We start from the raw sequence: 19,909 nt of genomic DNA on the forward strand, positions 1-19,909 counted from the left end.
TTCTTTGGTAATTGCAGGTGTGCGAGGGGATTTTAGGGACGAAACAATAAACTCAAATGGTGTTGACACAAGCATAAGGCCACTTTTCATTGATTTTTTAGCAGGTGGCTATTTTTCGATTGGGCCCTGAAAATGGGCTACTTGTACAATTTTTCCAACTTATTTTGATACTAACCTAAGTTCAATGGTTAAACTTGTAATTTTATCCTATACTAAGTACATTTTTATTTTTTTCTATGCGTTCACCTTAATTTTCATTTGGTTAACTTTAAGATATTGATAACATTTTTTTAAAAAAAAGGGTTTTTAGGTTTGAATTTTCACCCTTTTGTTTGCAGGGTAATGCTTTAAGAAAAATTACACAAACTATCCATAAATTATGAGGTTTACACTACTAAATTTTTAATTTGATCAATCACCTCACTAAACTATAGAATATTCAGAATTACTCTCGTGATTTTTTTTATTTGATCAATCACTCTTGTAGTTTATTATGTATGAAGGAACTCTAAACATAGAGATCCAGTGAGCGGAAGTGGATCGTTCCAAATCCCATTGAGAAAGAACACAAACAATTATAGTCTAAACGAAAACGATTATGCATATACTATAAATTACAGCATGCTCCTTATAAATGAACAAACAAGGGATGGAGTATGCAAACCTTTGAAAAACCTTTCTTCAAGTATCCCTCGATCGTTCAGCAACTTGTTCAATAGCCTGAACTCAAACGTAACGATCAAAACTCGATCTCAACTAACGACTGGATGAACTTCGATTACAATCGAGTTCAACTCGATCCTCGAACGAAACTAGAACACCACCACAAGAGTTACCTTAGTATTCTCGGTGTGAGAATCCAAGAGTTGTGGGCTCTGTGTGACTTTTGATAGAGGAATGAAGAAGGTAGACAATCGAGTAAGTGGGAGATGGATGAAGTCTATCATATAGACTAGATACTCGATCGTTTAGTAAGAAGAAGCCTATCATATAGACTTGCTACTCGATCGTGTAGTACTGAGACTATTGTATAGTAAACTCGATACTTGATCGTTTAGGCTATGAGACACTATCGTTTAGTAAAATACTTTTACTCGATAGTTAATTCTTTTGTCAAATGACACAAAACGAATCATCATCTGATTTTTGAAAAACCATTTTCCTTTTATCTCACAGTTACCATAATCGTGTATAACCTCCCACTCAAGTTGGTTATTAAAGAAAAAAATTAATTATCATATGATTAACATATTATAATAAATATGATAACCAACTTATCATATTATATTTATAACCTATAGTTTTAATATTTCATCATATGAAACATATAACCATAGTTTTTTTCTATGTTATGGCATTTAATATAAATCATATTTATATTAATTCTCCAATTAATATATCTAATACACCATATCAATTATATCACATATAATTGAATTAATTTAATTATATCACATATAATTAAATTTTCTCTTGTTAATTTGAACACTTCAAATTAACCCAAAATCTAATTCTCAACTTGAACCCATTGAGCTACCAAGGGAACCTTATGAACCTATAGCTTGAAGCTTCAATGGTACGTGACTAAACTTTTTAATCACAAGATCCATCATTCGTTAACTGTTGGTCACTCCACTAAAGACCGACAGTTGCACTCTTCGTACTACAGATATATTTCTGTGTCCATTGGATATAACCAGTCAACAGTGCGACGACCCTTCAAAATCGCTCGTAAGTACAATTGGGCCAATTTACCGTTTTTCCCTTGTAGTTACATCTAACTCCTTAAGTACTACTGATTCCTCTAATGAACAATAAGTCATAGTCCTACTATGACTGAGTCCTCTCTTCCCAAGAGAAGGTGTGGCCACTATGTTCAAGACTCGGAATCAGCCCTTAAGGGAACAATTTATCTACTTACCCCTGCTTCGGGGAATGAGTGAATTTCGTCTTGTGTAGCTGAGTTCCCAGCTCCCAATCAGACGAATCCCTAAAATAGTAGGCTTGTCGAGTTGCTAATCTAGCCACTCTCACCCATACAAATCAAAGGATCGCCCTCATGAGCAGGAGTTCCCAACTCACTCAGGATTGAAATCATGTCACCTATGGTTATCCTAGTGAAATGTAAGTCTCAACTATGAACGATGTTATATAAAGAGACTAATCATTTCGTGGTCCGGTCTTATACAAACTCTTTGTATAAGATACCCCCGCTCGTATGTCTCCACATGAATGGTCAGGATCAGACCATTTGTAGTACTTTACAACACTTGTAACATCTACAAAGTGGATCGTATCCGTAGTGTCACCAAGATAAGGTATCCCTCCTTTATCCTTATACTACAGACCATTTATGTTATTACTTAAGGCATGATCTGATCCACTTGTATGTCTCTACATATATGCTAAAGTTACATAAATTAACCTCGGATCTTAGTTTATTGGATTGAGTAAATACTTATAAAATAACACATAAAATAACACTTATTTTAGTAATAACAATATGTTCACATGGTGTTTACCAACTACGAGACTACTAGGAGAATTAGGACATCAATCCCAACCATGTATTGTAATCAATCTCTCTATTTGTACTGATGTCAATATATCCATAAAAATTGAAATCTCAATATCATCGACATCAATATTTAATCCTTTATTTCGGGTGATTATTAATATTGATGTCGCACCCATCAATTTCTGGTATGTCAATATTTCATTCCTTTAATATGCATCGAAGTTTGACCTTGACCTCTTCTTAAATTCTAAATATATATTAGGTTAATATACCATTTGATCTAGAAGTTTATTCAATTTTCGTCCATATACTTTTGATTGCTTAGTTTGAATCCTTTTACTTTCAATCAATCTAAAATTTAGTCCTCACTAATAGTTTAATGTTGTTTTTTTTTAAAAAAATAATAATAATAAAATAAAATAAAAAAAACTTTTTGTTATTTATTAGCATGTTACTATAACTTTTGATATTGTATTTCCTTGCAAGAAAATTATTATTGTTGTTGTTGTTGTTATTATTATTTAATCAATTTTGGAAAAAGTTAAATTAAACGGACTAAATTTACGATTGATTGAAAGTACATGGACCAAAAATAGATAATTGAAGGACTCAAATTGAACCGGCTTCAAAGTTTAGGGACCAAAATGATATTTTAATCTATATATTTTTTAAATACCATTTAATTAAAATTTTCAAGTTTGATTTTAACATTATAATTTGATGCATTTGATCAATTTTCTTTTAGAACTTTCAATTTCACCGGATGTTACTTTAGTAATTAACCAAATCGTATATTTGGTTGATTAATGTAGTTAAAATTTGCACAGATTTGACCTGAATAATATCAAATTTTAGCACACACTTTCAATTTTACGGATATATTTGCATAAAGGGTTAACTGTAATGCTTAACATACTATATGTGTAGTTGAACAAATTAAAAATACCTGAATTTAATTGTAACAAATTCCATATTTATAGGGAGTGATTGATCAAATTAAAGTATATATGCAATTATAACAAACTTCATAGTTCAAAGTTGGTTGGTACAATTTTCTAAATTCTATGATAAGTTATTTTTATTATACCAAACAAGTTAATGATGTAATATGTTACTCTTTTTTCTTCTTTTTTATTTTATTTTGAGAAAGGTGTAATATTTTACTTTAATGGTTGCGACTAGGTTGATTGAAATGTATAACTGCATTTCCAATAATTTATTTGAAAAAAGGATAAATTTTGGTGAATTGATATATAAAATTGTATTTTCTAATAAGTGGTAGGGTGCAACCATTTTTTTGTGTAATCTAGGTAGCATCCAATAGAAATGTGCCATATTCTTTTTTTAAATAATTTTTTTTTATATAAATAAGAGGGGAGCATCAGATTAGCTAGTCTACATTATATCTAATCATTGCTCTTTTAAAAAATAGTATATGATAAAATAAAATTTTAAAATATGTGATTGTATTTCTCTATTATTTATTCATTTACTCCACAACTATATTGTATATAATTTTAGAAATTATAAAATTTAGAAGATCACAACGATGAAATCAAATACATATTTAAACATAGTTCAAATTTCTATCTCATTATTTGAATTAAATAATAATGTTTTTCTAGAATACATTTTAGCAAAAGTTCATGCAATTATTATTAATTTTTTCCATTTAAAAAGTTCAAACAATTTAGTTTAGTGGTCATACCCTGATAATCTAAAAAGAGATGTTTATATTATCTTGATTAGTTGAGTTATCCTTAAACATTCGAGGTTATATTGTATTATTTAAGTCACCCACCACATGTTCATCTAAAATTATGGTAGCAACAAAAAAAAAAGGATAATTATAATAAGTAACACTTTTATGGCTAATAATAAAGTGTATAGCAACATTTAAAAAAATTGCAAATATAACAAAATCTATTCGGCAAATATAACAAAATCTATCCACGATAGACTCTATTGTTAATAGATTCCTAATAACGATAAACTTATCGTTGATAAACTACTATCACTGATAGATTCCAAGAACTGAATCTAAATTTTACTATAACTGCAAATTCTTTTATATTATACTATATCTAATAATTTTTGGACTTGGTATATTTGCAATTCTCCATAAAACTATTTAAAAAAAAAATTATTTGTGCTCCAATGCATCTGCATTTGTTGATGGCATGTTTGAATTATGATAGCCTTCTTCCACTGATATAGTTTGCTTTAATATACACTCCTTTGCATCTCTATCTTTACCCCAAAGAAGAATGTACATTCCACTTATGATCAACACTGACCCCACAACACTGCCATATCACAACCTCACATTTTTCAGCATTTTTTTTAAAAAAATAATAGTAAAGAATTCTATCAAAGTTTTAATTTTGATCTTTTAAGCATAAAACCAGCTTACTTTTTAGAAACAAAATTTATCTTCCTTGTATTATTTTAGATGTTGATACGAGAATGTAGTTTTTGGTTTTCTATTTATAAAAATTAAGTCTATCAACATTCATTCTATCTCTACATATTTTGATTTGTTATTGATTTTTTACGTTTTTTAAAACCAAGCCAATATTTGAAAATTAAAAAAAAATAGTTTTTAAAAATTGTTTATGTTTTTGGAATTTGGGTCAGAATTCAACTCTTGTACACTTAAAAAAAGATGTAAAACATGGTAAGAAATGGATTTAATTTAAACTTTAAAATTTAAAATTAAAAAAAACAAAAACAAAAGCAAAAAATAAAGGCTTAACCATTTGGTTTTAATCAATTTATAGTTTTTTAAATTAACTCTATGAAAATCACTTTTATCTCTAAATTTCTTGTATTGTTATCACTTTTTTTCAATGGTTTCAAAAACCAAGTTAAATTTTGAAAACTAAAAAATATATATATGTTTCAAAAACTTGTTTTTATTTTTAGAATTTAATTAAGAATTCCACTTTTTTACTTAAAAAATTTGTAAAATAATGTAAGAAATTGAAAGGAAATAGATTTAAATTTTAAAAATCAAAAACCAAAACTAAAAATTAAATAAGACCGAAATGGTTATCAAACGGATACTTAGATATAGGAGGGAGTGTCATTGTCTTGACACAATTTGTGTTTGTTAAGTGTGTGTTGTTATTATTATTATTATTATTTTTTATCATTCCTTGAAGAGAACAAAATTAAAAACATTTTCCCAGTCTTGATCAAGAAATAGAATGGAAAAAAGAGGAGAGAAAGAAGGCAGACCTTCCTAGGTGAATCTGTTCATGTAAGATGAAGAAATCAAATATGGCAGCAAAAATCTCCATAAAAGGGGTAAAAGCAGCTGTAAAAACTGGCCCTTTTTGCTTTACACACCAAGACATCCCCACATAACACAACCCTGAACCCACTGATCCCTGTTAAAACCCATCACAAAATCATCAAATTTCAAACAAATTTTGGCAACAAAGTAGCAACTTAACTTACAAACTCATACTTACAGCATATACGAGACTTAAGATAGCAAACTTCCCTTTCACAATGAACAAAGAGTTCTTCCTGTCTATAATCAAGTGCAAAACAGCTGATTGAATGGCACTGAAAAAGGACATAATACAAGTACTAGAATATTGACATGGACAAACTTCCCCAACTCTTGATTGCATAAGGAACCAAGATGACCACATAAAGCAGCCTGCAGTCAAAACCAATGAACCTATTAACCATTTTCCTGGTGTTTCAGCTTCAACCGTTGCACCAGCTCCGTTCAGTTTCCCGGTTGCCGATCCCGGGCTCGTCAGTGGCATTCCTTTGTAAAGAATCAAAATTAAGTTTCCTGAAATGCACACCAGAGTCCCTAGCACTTTGGCTCTTCCACCCCTTCTTTTCATATCCACTTTTTCCATACTAGAAATATTTTGAAACCAAAGTTACTATCATCACAACATTTCAATCAACATTAGGAAAGAAAATTAACTGTAGGTTCTTTCGGCACGTACCGGAACAATACGGCTAGAATGAACGTGTTTACGGGCACTAGGTTGAGAAATGCACAAGAGAAAGTTGCAGATGTGATGTGTAGACCAATTAGGAATAGGTATAGTGTTAGTGTTAACCTGCATTAGCACATCACTTCCAAGTTTCTTACCGACTAAAACAACATCATAACATTAAGAGGGTAGTTGCAAACATAGCAATATCAACAGATATAACACAATGCAAAAGAATTTGTAGATATAGCAAAATCTATCCGTAATGATTTTACTATATTTGCAATTCTTTAAAAATGTTGCTATACACTTAATTATTAGTCCTAAAAGTGCTGATGTCTATACTAACCCAAGCAAGGAGCTGATGAAAAGGAGAAATAAGATGTAGACTGTAAGCTGAGGTCTAGTTTTCCTGCATTTTCACCAGAAAAGAGAACTCTTTATAGTTTTGCAGCATTTAAAACATTTTCACACAACAAAGCAAAACTTGGACTAGTAAGAAGGAAAGTGCAGGCTCTAGTCTGGTGAGGGAACCAATATTAACTAAATTTTCAAGAAGTCAAGATGATTTCACCTTTCCCAAAAATAAGCAATTGGTAACAAGAAAAGCGAGGAAATGGTTTGCCGATACACGACAATGAGTAGCTGACTGATCCCTTCATTAAGAATCTCCTTAAGTAGTATGTTCACACCAGCAAGTGCAAGATTTATTGAAAGCATTACCACAACAGGCTTCATTTTTCTACAATATGATGCCTGCCCACAGACTTGTAAAATATGATTTTAGTAGTGAAAACACACACACATATATATAAGCTTAGCCTTTTGCCTGATAGGGAAATGGAAATGATTTAAAACAATAATGCAACTTGTATCAGATTTCAGATCTTAATGTTGTTTTTTTTCATTTTTGTGTCTGCTTCCTTTCTTTGGAACCTTTAACAGTCACAAATGAATCGTCACGACGCTGATGTTCGAATATAAGCACCGATATCGGAAAGATTGGTATAATCTCATGATGCCCTTCTTGTTAGTCAATAGTGTTGAGCATCTTTGGAGAGTTTGAGGGAGATGGAGAAAGCTGGGGTAACTACAGCCTAGAAACCCTGTCTAATATCTTGGAATCAAATATTTTGCCTTAGAAACAATATAAAAATCCTCTCCCATTTATTACCTAATTCCATGGCACTTGAGGAACAACGTGTCAAATCTCACAAAAAGATGTATAGTCACAAAGAAAGTAATGGATGCTTGGTGGATCTGATATATGCACTCCAAACGGGCTTAGTGGTTTCAACAAGAACTTGAAAATTGAAACCCCACAATCGTTTTCTTTTGAATACATGTCATTCAAATAGGTAGTGACAGGTGAGAATCTAAGAAGCACAAATATAGACACAAGACACGTATAAGACAGATAAGGAACATGATAATATGTCCTTTTTTTTTAAATCAAGAATGCACACATGATAAAGATACAAGTGTTTGATCCATGACTAACAAACGTTAGATCCATATTCACTTTAGATAACTACTATTTGACATGTTAAAATGAGCTTAGCTCAATACTAATTGACATGGCCTTCTTCCTTAAAAGTCGGAGGTCCAATCCCTATAATAAGAACTAGAGGTCAGATATGTCAAAGTAGTGCCTAATACATGTTCGGCAAGTGTTATGAGTGTATGAGCATTATCGAGCATGGATACATAACCCAAACTGAAATATTTATGCTTCTTAGGTTAGAATGATTGCCTCTAGTTCCATATATGGCTCAAAAGTCAAATGTGTGCCCTGCACTTAAATTATGAAGTGACATGAGGCAAAGTTGAATGGTTGGTCCTGTAATTATTTGTGCTTAAAATGAACTTTCCAAATAAACTATTATGATTTTGCAGTTCTTATGACAAGGCTTCTACAAGATCCACACCTGAAACATAAAGCAACATACATATCATTATGTATTTTCATGAACCTTTCAAATACTTGAAACGTGATCGGGACGGCAGCAAAGGCGGGTTTCAAGATATGGTATTTCGTTAACGATTTGCTCGATCGTCACATGGACATATCTCAACTTTGTATGAAAGTCTTTGATTTATGTATGAGTATGAGTTGATCAAATAGAATCAGTTGTTGTAAGTTTAAGCAATTATTGGTCTGCTTTGCTCAAACTCTCTCTCTTTGAGAAACTAGGGTGCTTTTGAAGTATGAATGTTTCCTCAAACTTCATGAACAATATTATGTAAACATGAATCCTAATTACAAGAAAACCAGTTTTTCTAGAGAGAACAACATGAGAAATCCTAGATGGATGAAATTCAGATGACCATGCATGAGGTTTCTTTGAATTGTGTTATTTACGATTTTGATCTTAGAATTTAAATAAACATGTTATATATAAACTCTCTAACTCTAATAGTATCTATGTAATATGTAATATGATATTTCTCTTTAATAATGAAGTTGCTCTCTCCCTCTGCCCATAACGTAGCTAACACATTGTTAGTAAACCACGTAAATCTTTGTATCAATTTCTTTACTGTTTACATTTTCTGTTTTTCTTTGATTGTTGATTTCATAACACATCCTTTGTCAGTATTCATAATCTTGTTAATTGTGTCAATATAAGCATAATTTAGTAGATGAAAACATCAATTATCATTTTAAAGGTTGATAATTCAATTCTCCACTTTCTAATTGTTGAAAAAAAATCTTGTTGATTGCACTCGACAAATCATATGAAGTTTTGTCAATAAGAGTTTCAATGAAAAGCATTCATGGTTTTATGAGATCGGACAAAGTATTATATATTATATTACCTTAATGGGGGTGTAATAAAATATTTGGTGGTTACAAAATTAATGCATCTAATTCTAATTTTTTATTCTTGAAGGCACTCCCCATAAAGTATATTGCAGAAGCAGTTGACAAAGTTGTGCTTTAATGGAAATATAGTCCAGCTTCTTAGTGTTCAAAAGAATAACGAACCTAAACCATTATGGTGAAGAGCTTTTTAACTTTGAAAGTAATACTAAGCTTAAAAGTTAAAACTTACTTTTGATAAAAGTTCTAAAAACTTTTCTTCTTTTTTTTTCTTTTTCTCTTTTTTTTTTTCTTTAAGAAAAAGAAAGAGTAGTTTAATGATAGGGCTAAACTATGTTTTTTATTTTTTCTTTTTAATTTTTTACTTTGATAACATTTAATTTGTATACTTGATTTAGTTCTTGTACTCTTATAAATGTGTAAATCAAGTTCTTAAGTTGAAATCGAGTTGATTGAAATCAATTCAGATGAAAGTGCAAAACTTTAACCGATGTTAAATTTATATGGTAAAAAATTCATCTACTTGATACACTTACCTTTATTACATGCATCCCTCATTTTTCGTTTAAGACTATTGAAATTTTAACCTAAGAATCAATGGTCCATTTGACAACAATTTAGGTATTGTTTAATAACCACTTGGTTTTTAGATTTTTTTTTTTTTTAAATTAAGTTTATAATACTACTTTCACTTATAAGTCTATTTGTTTTGTTATCTACAAATGTTTTCAAAATTTAAACCAAAGTTTTAAAAACTAAAAAATGTAGGCCCCGTTTGATACCCTTTTGTTTTTTTTTTAAAATTAAGCATATTTCATCCAATTTCTTATAATAATTTGCATTTTTTTTAAATAAAATAGTTGGATTCTTAGCCAAATTTCAAAAACAAAGAAATTTTTTTTAAAGCTACTTTTTTTAGTTCTCAAAATTTGGCTTGGCTTTTTAAACCATTGGTAAAAAGTAGATAACAAAGAAATAAATTTGGAGGTAGAACCAGTGTCAATAGGCTTAATTTTCAAAAAAATATATAAAAAAAATGGTTACTAAACAATATCGTAGTTTTTAAAAACTTGTGTTTTATTTTTTGAATTTGATTAAGAGCTCGGTTTTATATAAGAGAGATGAAAGATCATAGTGAAGAAAGTGTGAGAAAACAAAAAAAATTAAAAAAATTAAAAATTTAGAAAAACCAATAAACAAAATTGTTTTCAATTAAGAATTTAATTTCTTGTTTTGTATTTTTAAAAATGAAACATAAAAACACTACTTATATATTCAACCTATACATTTTTTTGCTCATCTTATTTCTAAAAATATTTTCAAATTCTGTCACATTCTACAAACTCAAATATACCTTCAGAATGATAACGACCACGATTAAGCAATTGTCAGAAAACAAGTACAATAATTTTCAAAAAAATCAACATTTGTGGGTTTTGAAATTTGACTAATATTTCAATGTATTTCTAACACTCATTTTCAACAAAACTAAAAATAAAATCTTACCAAACGAAAAGAACATGTTTTCAAATAAAAGAGATGAACTTAAAACATAGGATGTTTGACCCAAGGGGTAGGAGCTGGAAGAGGTGAAAATAGTTATAGTATATATGTATAAGAGTTTATTAGTCTTTAGTGTATTAAATGTGTAATGAATTCTCGCATTTTCTCGTCAAACATTATTAGAGATGTTAATTACACCCTTCGTATAGTTTAAGAAATCCTTGAATTCCACGACTAGAAAACATGAACTTCATAATTTATAAATTTCTTATATTGTAGATTCAACGACTAAACAAATCCAATCTTTATCCCAACGTCTCACTTTAACACACTAGCTTCAACTAAGTCAAGAAACACCATCAATACACAGCAGCAGACTTCCCAATTGACCTATGTTTTATTGCTAGGATTCTGCAAAAGGATTTTCAATATGATTATAAAAGGTTTGTCCTTGAGTTTTCCCTCAAATTATTGGTTGAAACATTGAATTTGGAGTATAATTATTTGGTAACAGAGAATTGAAGAATACATGTCACCTTTCCCACAAGCACTAAGAACTGTCTCCCAAAGCCTCTAGGGAGAGAGTGATTGTCAATATTATATGCTGATTGATGGCAAATGTGATTTTATTAGAACCACACCTTGTAAATCAGAACAAAATGATCACACTCCCCATGGATTTTCTTCAAATCAATGAAGTCAAAGAAAATCCATTCCCCCAAATGTTGCCTCTAATGACATTTCACCATTGATGCCCATAAATTCTTTTTTTTTTTTTTTTTTTTCATTTTCTTTTTTGAACAGAAGTTTAAGTATTGGAGGTAAATTTTACACTTTGAAGTTGGATTCATATCTAAGCTGATTGAACTTGGACAAAATTTATATGGATGAACTCAAAAAATTTGTCCAATCATCTTACATGGAAGGACTCCTTACTTGCTAAAATTGAAATCCTCGTAGAAGATATTATTTTCGTTGAAAACCTTATTAACATTTTTTATTTTTGTCACATTCTTAAAGAGAACAAATCTCCCAATGCTATTACAACTTTAGTTTCCTCTTACAGTCATTATTTGATCTAAAAAGATATCTTTTTTTTTTTTAGTATTTCTCCCCCTTCTTAAATCACCGATCAACCCAAAAGCGTAAACTGATGGATGAAAGCAAATTTAATATTATCATCTGACACTCCTCTCGCTTGTGGGCTTGAAATATCTAAAAAATCTAACAAGTAGAAATTAATTTTAATTGGAGAGAAAATGACATCGAAACCATAAGACCTATTGGACTACTTGATATGATAAGTGATATCATGTTAAATCATTGATTTACCCAAAAGCTTAATGAGAAAATGAGATGGTAGTTTGACTTTGGTTGTCTGTTTCATTATTAGTCTCAAAATTAATTAATTAATTAATTAAAAAAAATTAAAAAAAAATCCAATCAACTTCTATGGAAGATTTTTTTGGAACCACTACCACTATCATATTTAGTAAGTTTCAAGGGAAAGAAAGTGTTAAAAGTAATGGGATGATAAAACCATAGTCGTCCAATCTTATTTTCAAAAAATACTCCATTTGAATGGTCCTAATTTCATTGACTTTAATTTGGACATGACCTCTAAAATGGTGAAACTTCAAAATGTCACTCCTAAAATTAAGGGTGTTCGTGGGTTGGGTTAGATTAAAGGACTTTTTAGACCTAACCTGATTATTTGAATTGTAAATTTTTTCAACCTAAATAAATCTCACTAAAAAAGGAATCCAACCCAACCCAACCAGGGTTAGTTCAGGTTACTCGGGTCATTTATTTAAATTTTTTTTATAAAAGTAAGTAAAATGTTAATATGTAAAAGTTCGATTTAACTATTTTCATATATGAATTAAGATTAACAACTCAATTTCAATTTATAAAATGTACAATCTTTCTTCAAAGTGCAAAAAAAAAAACTATTTTTAAGAATTATTGAAGAATAAATTATCCAAAAAACTGATAAAATTTAAAAAAAAAAAAAACTAAAATAAATATATGCATATCTAATTGTACATAAGCAAAAAAAAAAAAAATATATTATAAAGTTAATAATAAGTTCGGGTTGGTTTGAGTTATTTTAGGTGACCCATGAACTAACCCAACCCATAAAATTTTTATTTATTTGAACCCAACCCAACCCAAAAGAATTCATAACCCAATCCAAACCGAACGAGTTGGGTTGGGTTGATTGGTTTTTTCAGGTTATCGGATTTTTTAACACTCTTACTTGAAATGCTTGAAGGACGCAATTTGCGGGAAAAGTTATAATATAACAGGTGAAAGTTGATTATTTCATCAAGTCTGATAATGTCAGAGGCAGGTTGTGAAAAAACCTGTCCCCAATCAAACCAAGGACTCGATAAACCTTATCTGCAGAAAATTTTTCATTACTTGGTATAAATCTAGACTTCATGTATTGATATGATGATTAAACTGACATCTAACAAAAAAAAAAAAAAAAAAGGAAATTTTCTGCAGAGAAAGTAAAATTCTGTTGATAGAAACATGTTCTATGGGGCCATTACCATCCCAAAATGCTAACAAACTCAGTTAGTACAGCTCACTGTTGCATCATCACAACATTCCTGGGGTGGTGTAACATTATTACTACAAACAGACTCCATAGCCTGTACAGAGAAACTAGCAAATCCCATAAGCGCCTGAAAAACATTGGGGAGGCCTGTTTTCAGATGGTTTAAAGTCATGGCTCGGCTAACCTGGACGGAGTTCAGATATTTGGCCTTCTCGGTATCGACAAGTTTCTTCAAGGCATCAGTTTTTGCACGCTTTAGCATCAAAGGATTCTTGGGGCTCAAATTGTCATTTCCATCTTCAGACAGAGAGCTTCCCCCTAGTTTCTTTTCCATCTCTGCCAATGAGTGCATCTCTTTTTGAAGTCTCTTATCCAGCTTTTCGTATTTCCTTTGGAGGTTTTGTTCCTCCACTTGCTGGAGTAGTAGGGAGTTTATGGCTGACAAGAGATTCTTGATGGCCTCTGAAGCTGCCTGTAAGAAAGACAGGGAAAGACAGGGAGGGAATAGAGTGAATAACACAATAGGAGGAAAGGAGGGGAATACAAGTTTGATGGTTTTCATGCCAAGTAAAGGGGAAAAATACACAAAACCTACTTAAAGTAGCCCAATTTTCAATGTCTTTCAAGTAATTAATGGTGGCAGAAGCAAAACATTCACTTGGTGAGTAGAAATCCACCAATTACATCTGTCTGTAATGGCAAATAATACACGCAAGTGAATAATACAGAAGGAAGCCCACAACAAAGGAGAACCAACCAAAACACAGTATAATATAAGTTAATAAATAATTAATGGTTAAAGAAAGATAAAAGAAGATTACAATCTTTCAGCCCACGATTAGACATGCAGAATAATATAAAGTATGATTTCTCAAAGAAGCATCTTATCTTCAAACAAAGATAAATTTAAAATATGCTCAATTACAGCCAAAGTGAGCATGGTTTAGCATTTAAAAGCATATCTACATCTTCTAAGATAATGCGATTTCTAATTTCCTACCCAGGTGTGATGTAACATTCTAAAACGATAAGCTTAATTAGGATATTTTTTAACGAAATTTGATCTAAAAGATCAACATTTGCCATGACTACATTCTCCATTGAGCCACACCTTTAATCATCAGAACAAGGTCAAAGTATTCACAAACAAAAAATTACACTAAGTACCTTGTCAGGTAATCTTTCAAGGGCATTCTGCCATTTTTCGCAGAGGTTAAGAACCACAGATGCACAAACACTCTGTCTATCATGATCGACAAGGAAGTCAGTAAGTTGAGTCCACCTACATAGGGCTTTTACGTACTCTCGTTGGTATTTTACGAGATTGCAGAAACTGCTGTACCAGACAGTTATCTCAGCCGCAAGCTGAGCTGTGGCCTGGCGATGGTAATCTGTACTTAGATCTATATCATGGTTGTTAATCTGATGGTTCAACTGCTGGGAGATCTGATTCTGAACTTGATGACATTCAGACATCATCTTCCACATGTGCAATAACCTGCACAAAATTGAAACAGAAAATGAAAAAGGACGATGACAAATAATTATGAGACTCAATTTACATGAGAACACAGATCTTTGCAAAAAAGGCCAAAAGCAGAGAGATTATTTTAGCTTGAGTATGGCTTCTGCAAAATTTGTGCAATTGTTCTTAAGCAGGTTTGGCTCACGACAGATATGCAGTCTAAAAAGTATCCAACTCCCTTAACAGGGCAGAATGAATGAGGATGAAATCATTTAGTGGGGAGAATAGATGCAAGCAGCCAAGTCACCGATATCAGATAGTGAGGGGGGGGTGGGGAAAGAATCACAGTAGGAAAACCGAGGAGAACAAGAAATCTATCTTCGTTCATATTCATTCAGAAAGTGGCACAGTTGAATATCCCTGTAATATGCATATAAAGGAAGGTAAATTTTAATCGCCAGGACTCAAATGAAAGATGTGTGCATTTACCCCGAAGTTAAAGCAACCAGTTGTGGATACAGTTCCTCATCCATTAGCGCCAATATAGAAGCACAACGTTCACCTATAGCTTGCCGCAGACGTATTATGTCAGACTCCAAGCCCTCAACAGTCAGGCGAGTTTTCTCAGTTTTGGTCCAATCATAGTGTTCGTCCTCTTGTTTTTGCAGTAGTGAAGCTTTCTTTTCATGCTCTAGATTGGTACTTTCTTCTTCCTATAAATTATGAAAAATTTATAAGAAACAAGAACAAAAAAATCTCAATAAAACTTGGAAAAAGAATCATAAGCAAATCATCGTACTTAAATTTGAGAAGAAATGAAATAACTGTATTTCTTCTATTTTCTGAATCAAATACTACATCCTCTTATATAGAATAAAAACTATCAATAAGAAAAAAAATTACAAATATAAATGATAAATACACATAATACACAATCAACATTACAAAAGATATATATAAAATTCAACAGTCAGTGAATAACAACTACCAGTATTAATATTTCAATTAAAACTCCATTGAATTGCCATCATTTCATACTACCGTAAGTTACAGTCTTCAATAACAATCTAAAAGAAAAGGAACAGTTAAATAGCAATGAAGTCTATACATGACATTGCAGTAGCCAGTAGGTTCCAGTTCAGAAACACCAGTTCAAATAAAATATATCAATGAATGAAAACAGTTGCTTCAATTTTCTACAAGACTTCCCAGCAAAGTAAGGTACTGGTCCTGTGAACTCAAACTAAAGTGAGCTTTTCAAGTCTACACTAAACTGCGCTTAGCCATTTAACCTTCTCAAGCATGCTGTACATTATAGCAATGACGACTGACAAGACAAACAAAACATATATTCTGAGATTTTGCACACCAGTTTATATCAGCACAATTCTTGTATTTTTTTTTTTTTTTTAACCTTAATGTCTTGTTGAAGTCTTTGCTCTGCTGCATAAAGTTTTTTTAGGGTGATGCAGTGAGCTCCAGGCCGGCATGGTTCATTGGGACCAAGAAACTCAACGGCAACTGTTGTAAACTGAAGTGAATTAGATGACCACCTCCTTGATAATGCATTGAAGACTTTAGCAGAATTGCTTCTCTTCCCTGTAAATGATAGTATAAATAATTGCTCAAGGGATTTGCGGAAAAGTAATGGGAACTGAAACATGCCTGATGGTGATGATGAATTAAATTAATAAAGCTTTAGAAAATACGATATTTCCCTTTTCTTTAACCAAGAAACAAACTTCCAAGTCGTATGCGGAAAATAACAAAATAACGAAAAATGCAGTTAAAGTTGAACAAAATGATTGTCCAGTCGAAGAGAATGTTTTAAAACGGGGCAACTCGGAATTATCATTGACCTAATTCCACCAGCAGAACAAGTCTTAGAGGATTTGCACCTAAAAGATTCATCGATGACATGGATTTACCCCAAAAAAAAAAAATGATGGCTTGATAGTGCATATACATGATGAAAGATCGTAATAAATTAGATTACAAGTTCGGTCTTCTTTTAGAGTTATGTCCCGACAGATAACTTAAAAAGTATCTAAAAGGTGTTTAAACTTTCATTGTGTCTAATAAGTAATGAAATTCATAAAATATCTAATAAAATCACAAACTTTCAATTTTGTGTCAAGGTTCTTGATTGGTGAGACATTATTAAAAGGTAAAAAATATATTGAACATAATATTAATAGCTCACTGATCTAAATACCTATTAGACACTGAATTGAAATTTTAAAGATTTATTAGATATTTGTTAAAGTTTCTACCAAATTAGTAATGGAAGATCTCATAAACAAGAAAAAAAATGCGACATCCAAGAAATAAATGTGAAAAATGTCAACCCTAAAATAGCCTAGGAAGTTGATTGGGACCTCGACCACAAACTAACAAACATTAGCATAACAAACTCAAAAGAGATTAAAATAAAAAAAAACATCGGCATAACAAAATCGAGTAGTGTTGAATGCTTTCAGGGTTAATAACAAATACATTGAAAGGCATTGACTACAATTGCAAGAGGGATGCATAAGTAGTATGCTCAATATTAACATCATCAAATAAGTTCCATGAAACAATCATAAGGAAGAAATGAAACCATACCAATTAGTGATTATTTTGGAAAAAGAAAGGATTAACTTTTCTACAGTTTCTAAGAAACTCAAATATGAAAGCTAAAAATGAGATAAACTGCACAAAGGGGCAAATAAGTGGATAAAGAAAGAGAGTATTTACTCTTGTTTTCCCTGAAATTATGTGTCTGAAAACCGTTTCCAACACTGATATCAATGAGCACTGCTATTTCCTTTATGCCGCCTGATGCTTTAAGAAAATACTCATCGAGTTCCTTGACCACAGCTCCCAAGGTTTTCTTATTTTTCCATGATATCATGCCCATGTCTGTAGCCACCTTCATATGCAAGCAACTCGTAGAAGAAATACAACTTATCAATTCCCCTTGCTCTAGACTCTTAGGTACTGGATTCACAACATCTTCTACAGTTTCCTCCTCCTTAACCTCTTCCTCAAATTCACTTCTAGTCTCTGCCCAATTTTCCTCTTCAACTGGCCCCACAATTTCACTCTTTTTTTGTTGATGTACAGCAGAATGCTCAAAAGGATCCCAATACTCCCAAGATGAGCTCAAGATTGGAGGTGATGGGGTGTGATCATCCTCATCCTCATCCTCATCCTCATCAATAACAGTGCTTTCTTCTTGGGCAAACTCATCCTTTTGGGCATCTTCAGCTCCATGCTTTCTCAAATCAGGGCTAAAGGGCGGAGGTGGGGGTGGAGAGGGAGGCAACGGGGGAGGTGGCGATGGAGGCGATGCCAAGCCATAAATAGTACCTTCAAGCTCCAATGTTTCAGACTCGGTAAATTGTCTAAGGGTTGCTCCTGTATTTTTCAATGCCCTCAAGTAAGCTAGCAGCGAGTCTGCAAATTCTTTCCTAAACCCTATTAACTGTTTCATTAGCTTCTTCCTCTCCCTACAGGCCTTCACTCTCTCCTCCTCATCAATACTTGAGGCAGCACAACCCATTTCACCAAATGAGTAGCAAATAAAAAGATATCTGCTAAAGAATTTCAATCACAAACGCAGAAGAAATAGTAGACCCAATTGAAAGAAGCTCAAGCAGCACAATCATTAGGGAGAAACGCTGATGCGATCAGACCCCAAAAACCAAAAACTCCCTACCAATAAATTCTAATTGGGCAAGTACCTTTGACAATGTATGAATAACTCAACTTCCCCCACAGAATCTCCCTCTTTCACGTTTAGGTGATTCGAAAACCCAAACAAACGGCTTAAAATCCAAAGTTCATTACAAAAATTTCAAAACCAGCAATACCCCAAGTGCCCAAATTACAAGATCCATGAAAAGAAAAAGAATACCAAGTAACCGGACGATGCTTTTCTCAGCTGAGCTTCAAACTTCGACTCCTCTAACTGTTCCACTCGAATCTTCTATGCTCAAACCCGTGCATTATGATTCACAGCGTTTGATTGGCCCAAGGATCCGCAAAAAAGGACAAATAATAATAATAACAATAACCAGAATCACACAGCTTCAAAATCCCATTAAGCTCACAATCAAACAAACAAAGCAGTCAAAAAATACAAATGTAAACAATAAAAACAAAAACAAAAAAAACAAAAAACAAAAAACAAAAGAAGACGTCTCAGACTCGGATCAGAATAGTCTCGCAGAAGCTATTTTTAATTGATGATATGGTGGAAAAAGAAGATTAGAAGAGTGGGTCTGACATGTAGAAGAGGTGTCAGCTGCAGAATCCACTGCCCCCGTCCTGCCCAGAAGAAGAAGAAGAACCGTAGGCAAGTGATAATGCGACAAGCATAGTTGGTTTCTGAGAAAAAAATTGTGAAACAGAAAGGGAAATTTTGAGAGACATCGAAAAAGAAGGATATGAGTACCTCAAGGAGAGTGTCTGTTCCCTTTATCGGCTCGTCCTTTTTACAGATTACAGAATGAGAAAGAAGAGAGAGAATGATGGGTAAGCTCGAAAATCGAGAAATGAGAAGTAGAAGTATCCAATGAATTGGTTTGGCTTAGCTGAGCTTAGCTTAACTTAGCACCTACCAATTGCTATTATTCATAACCCATCATCAATGGCGGTTCTGTTTCTTTCTTTCTTTAACATGAAGAATTTTTTTAAACTGTTTCAGAAAAGGGTGGATTAGATTGCCAATTCTTGTTCTTATTAATTTAAAATACTTAAATTTTCTTTTAAAAAAAATTATATTTAGATATTATGCATGTTTAATAACTAAAATCTCATGAGACTTAAATATTAAATACCGAATATCTATTATATCTATTACAAACTTTAAACAAAGAAAACATTCATAGAAGAAAAAAAATATTAAAAAATCACAATTCATCCCTTCTAAAAGAAATGTATTATGTTATTAATATATATGTAATTCGAGTTGAGTTAAGTCAACCTGAATTTTTTTTTATTCAAGACCCAACCCAATTCAACAAACACAAAAAAATTCAATCCAACCAACCCTTATAGTTGGATTGGATTGTTTGAGTTG

At 31.9% G+C, this 19,909-nt stretch overlaps 2 protein-coding genes across 5 annotated transcripts; both read right to left on the bottom strand.

Annotated features, from left to right (window-relative positions):
• Window positions 1–4,365: 4,365 nt before the first annotated feature.
• On the bottom strand, window positions 4,366–7,623 carry LOC120083509 (WAT1-related protein At3g30340-like). The gene is made up of 6 exons (XM_039039285.2): window positions 7,058–7,623; window positions 6,833–6,895; window positions 6,493–6,609; window positions 5,995–6,400; window positions 5,759–5,910; window positions 4,366–4,824 (listed from the first exon to the last, which is right to left on the bottom strand). Exons 1-6 carry the CDS (start codon window positions 7,219–7,221, stop codon window positions 4,662–4,664), a joined length of 1,065 nt encoding a protein of 354 aa, XP_038895213.1. The 5' UTR covers window positions 7,222–7,623; the 3' UTR covers window positions 4,366–4,661.
• A 5,688-nt stretch (window positions 7,624–13,311) lies between these two features.
• LOC120083059 (benzoyl-CoA reductase subunit C, putative (DUF630 and DUF632)) lies at window positions 13,312–19,542 on the bottom strand. 4 transcript variants are annotated; one of them, XM_039038582.2, is made up of 7 exons: window positions 19,283–19,488; window positions 18,743–19,155; window positions 17,581–18,419; window positions 16,256–16,440; window positions 15,331–15,554; window positions 14,544–14,874; window positions 13,312–13,848 (listed from the first exon to the last, which is right to left on the bottom strand). In XM_039038582.2, the coding sequence occupies exons 3-7, from the start codon at window positions 18,386–18,388 to the stop codon at window positions 13,390–13,392; spliced, it is 2,007 nt and encodes a 668-aa protein (XP_038894510.1). In that variant the 5' UTR covers window positions 18,389–18,419; window positions 18,743–19,155; window positions 19,283–19,488; the 3' UTR covers window positions 13,312–13,389. The 4 variants fall into 4 exon arrangements, with proteins under 4 accessions (XP_038894510.1, XP_090172639.1, XP_090172637.1 ...); XM_090316513.1 differs by having other exon boundaries at window positions 19,115–19,155; window positions 19,283–19,423; XM_090316511.1 differs by having other exon boundaries at window positions 17,581–19,155; window positions 19,283–19,542.
• Window positions 19,543–19,909: the final 367 nt, after the last annotated feature.

This window comes from Benincasa hispida, chromosome 8 (genome assembly GCF_027475165.1).
Source record: "Benincasa hispida cultivar pf3 chromosome 8, pf3_genome.v1.1, whole genome shotgun sequence".
Classification (NCBI taxonomy): domain Eukaryota; kingdom Viridiplantae; phylum Streptophyta; class Magnoliopsida; order Cucurbitales; family Cucurbitaceae; genus Benincasa; species Benincasa hispida.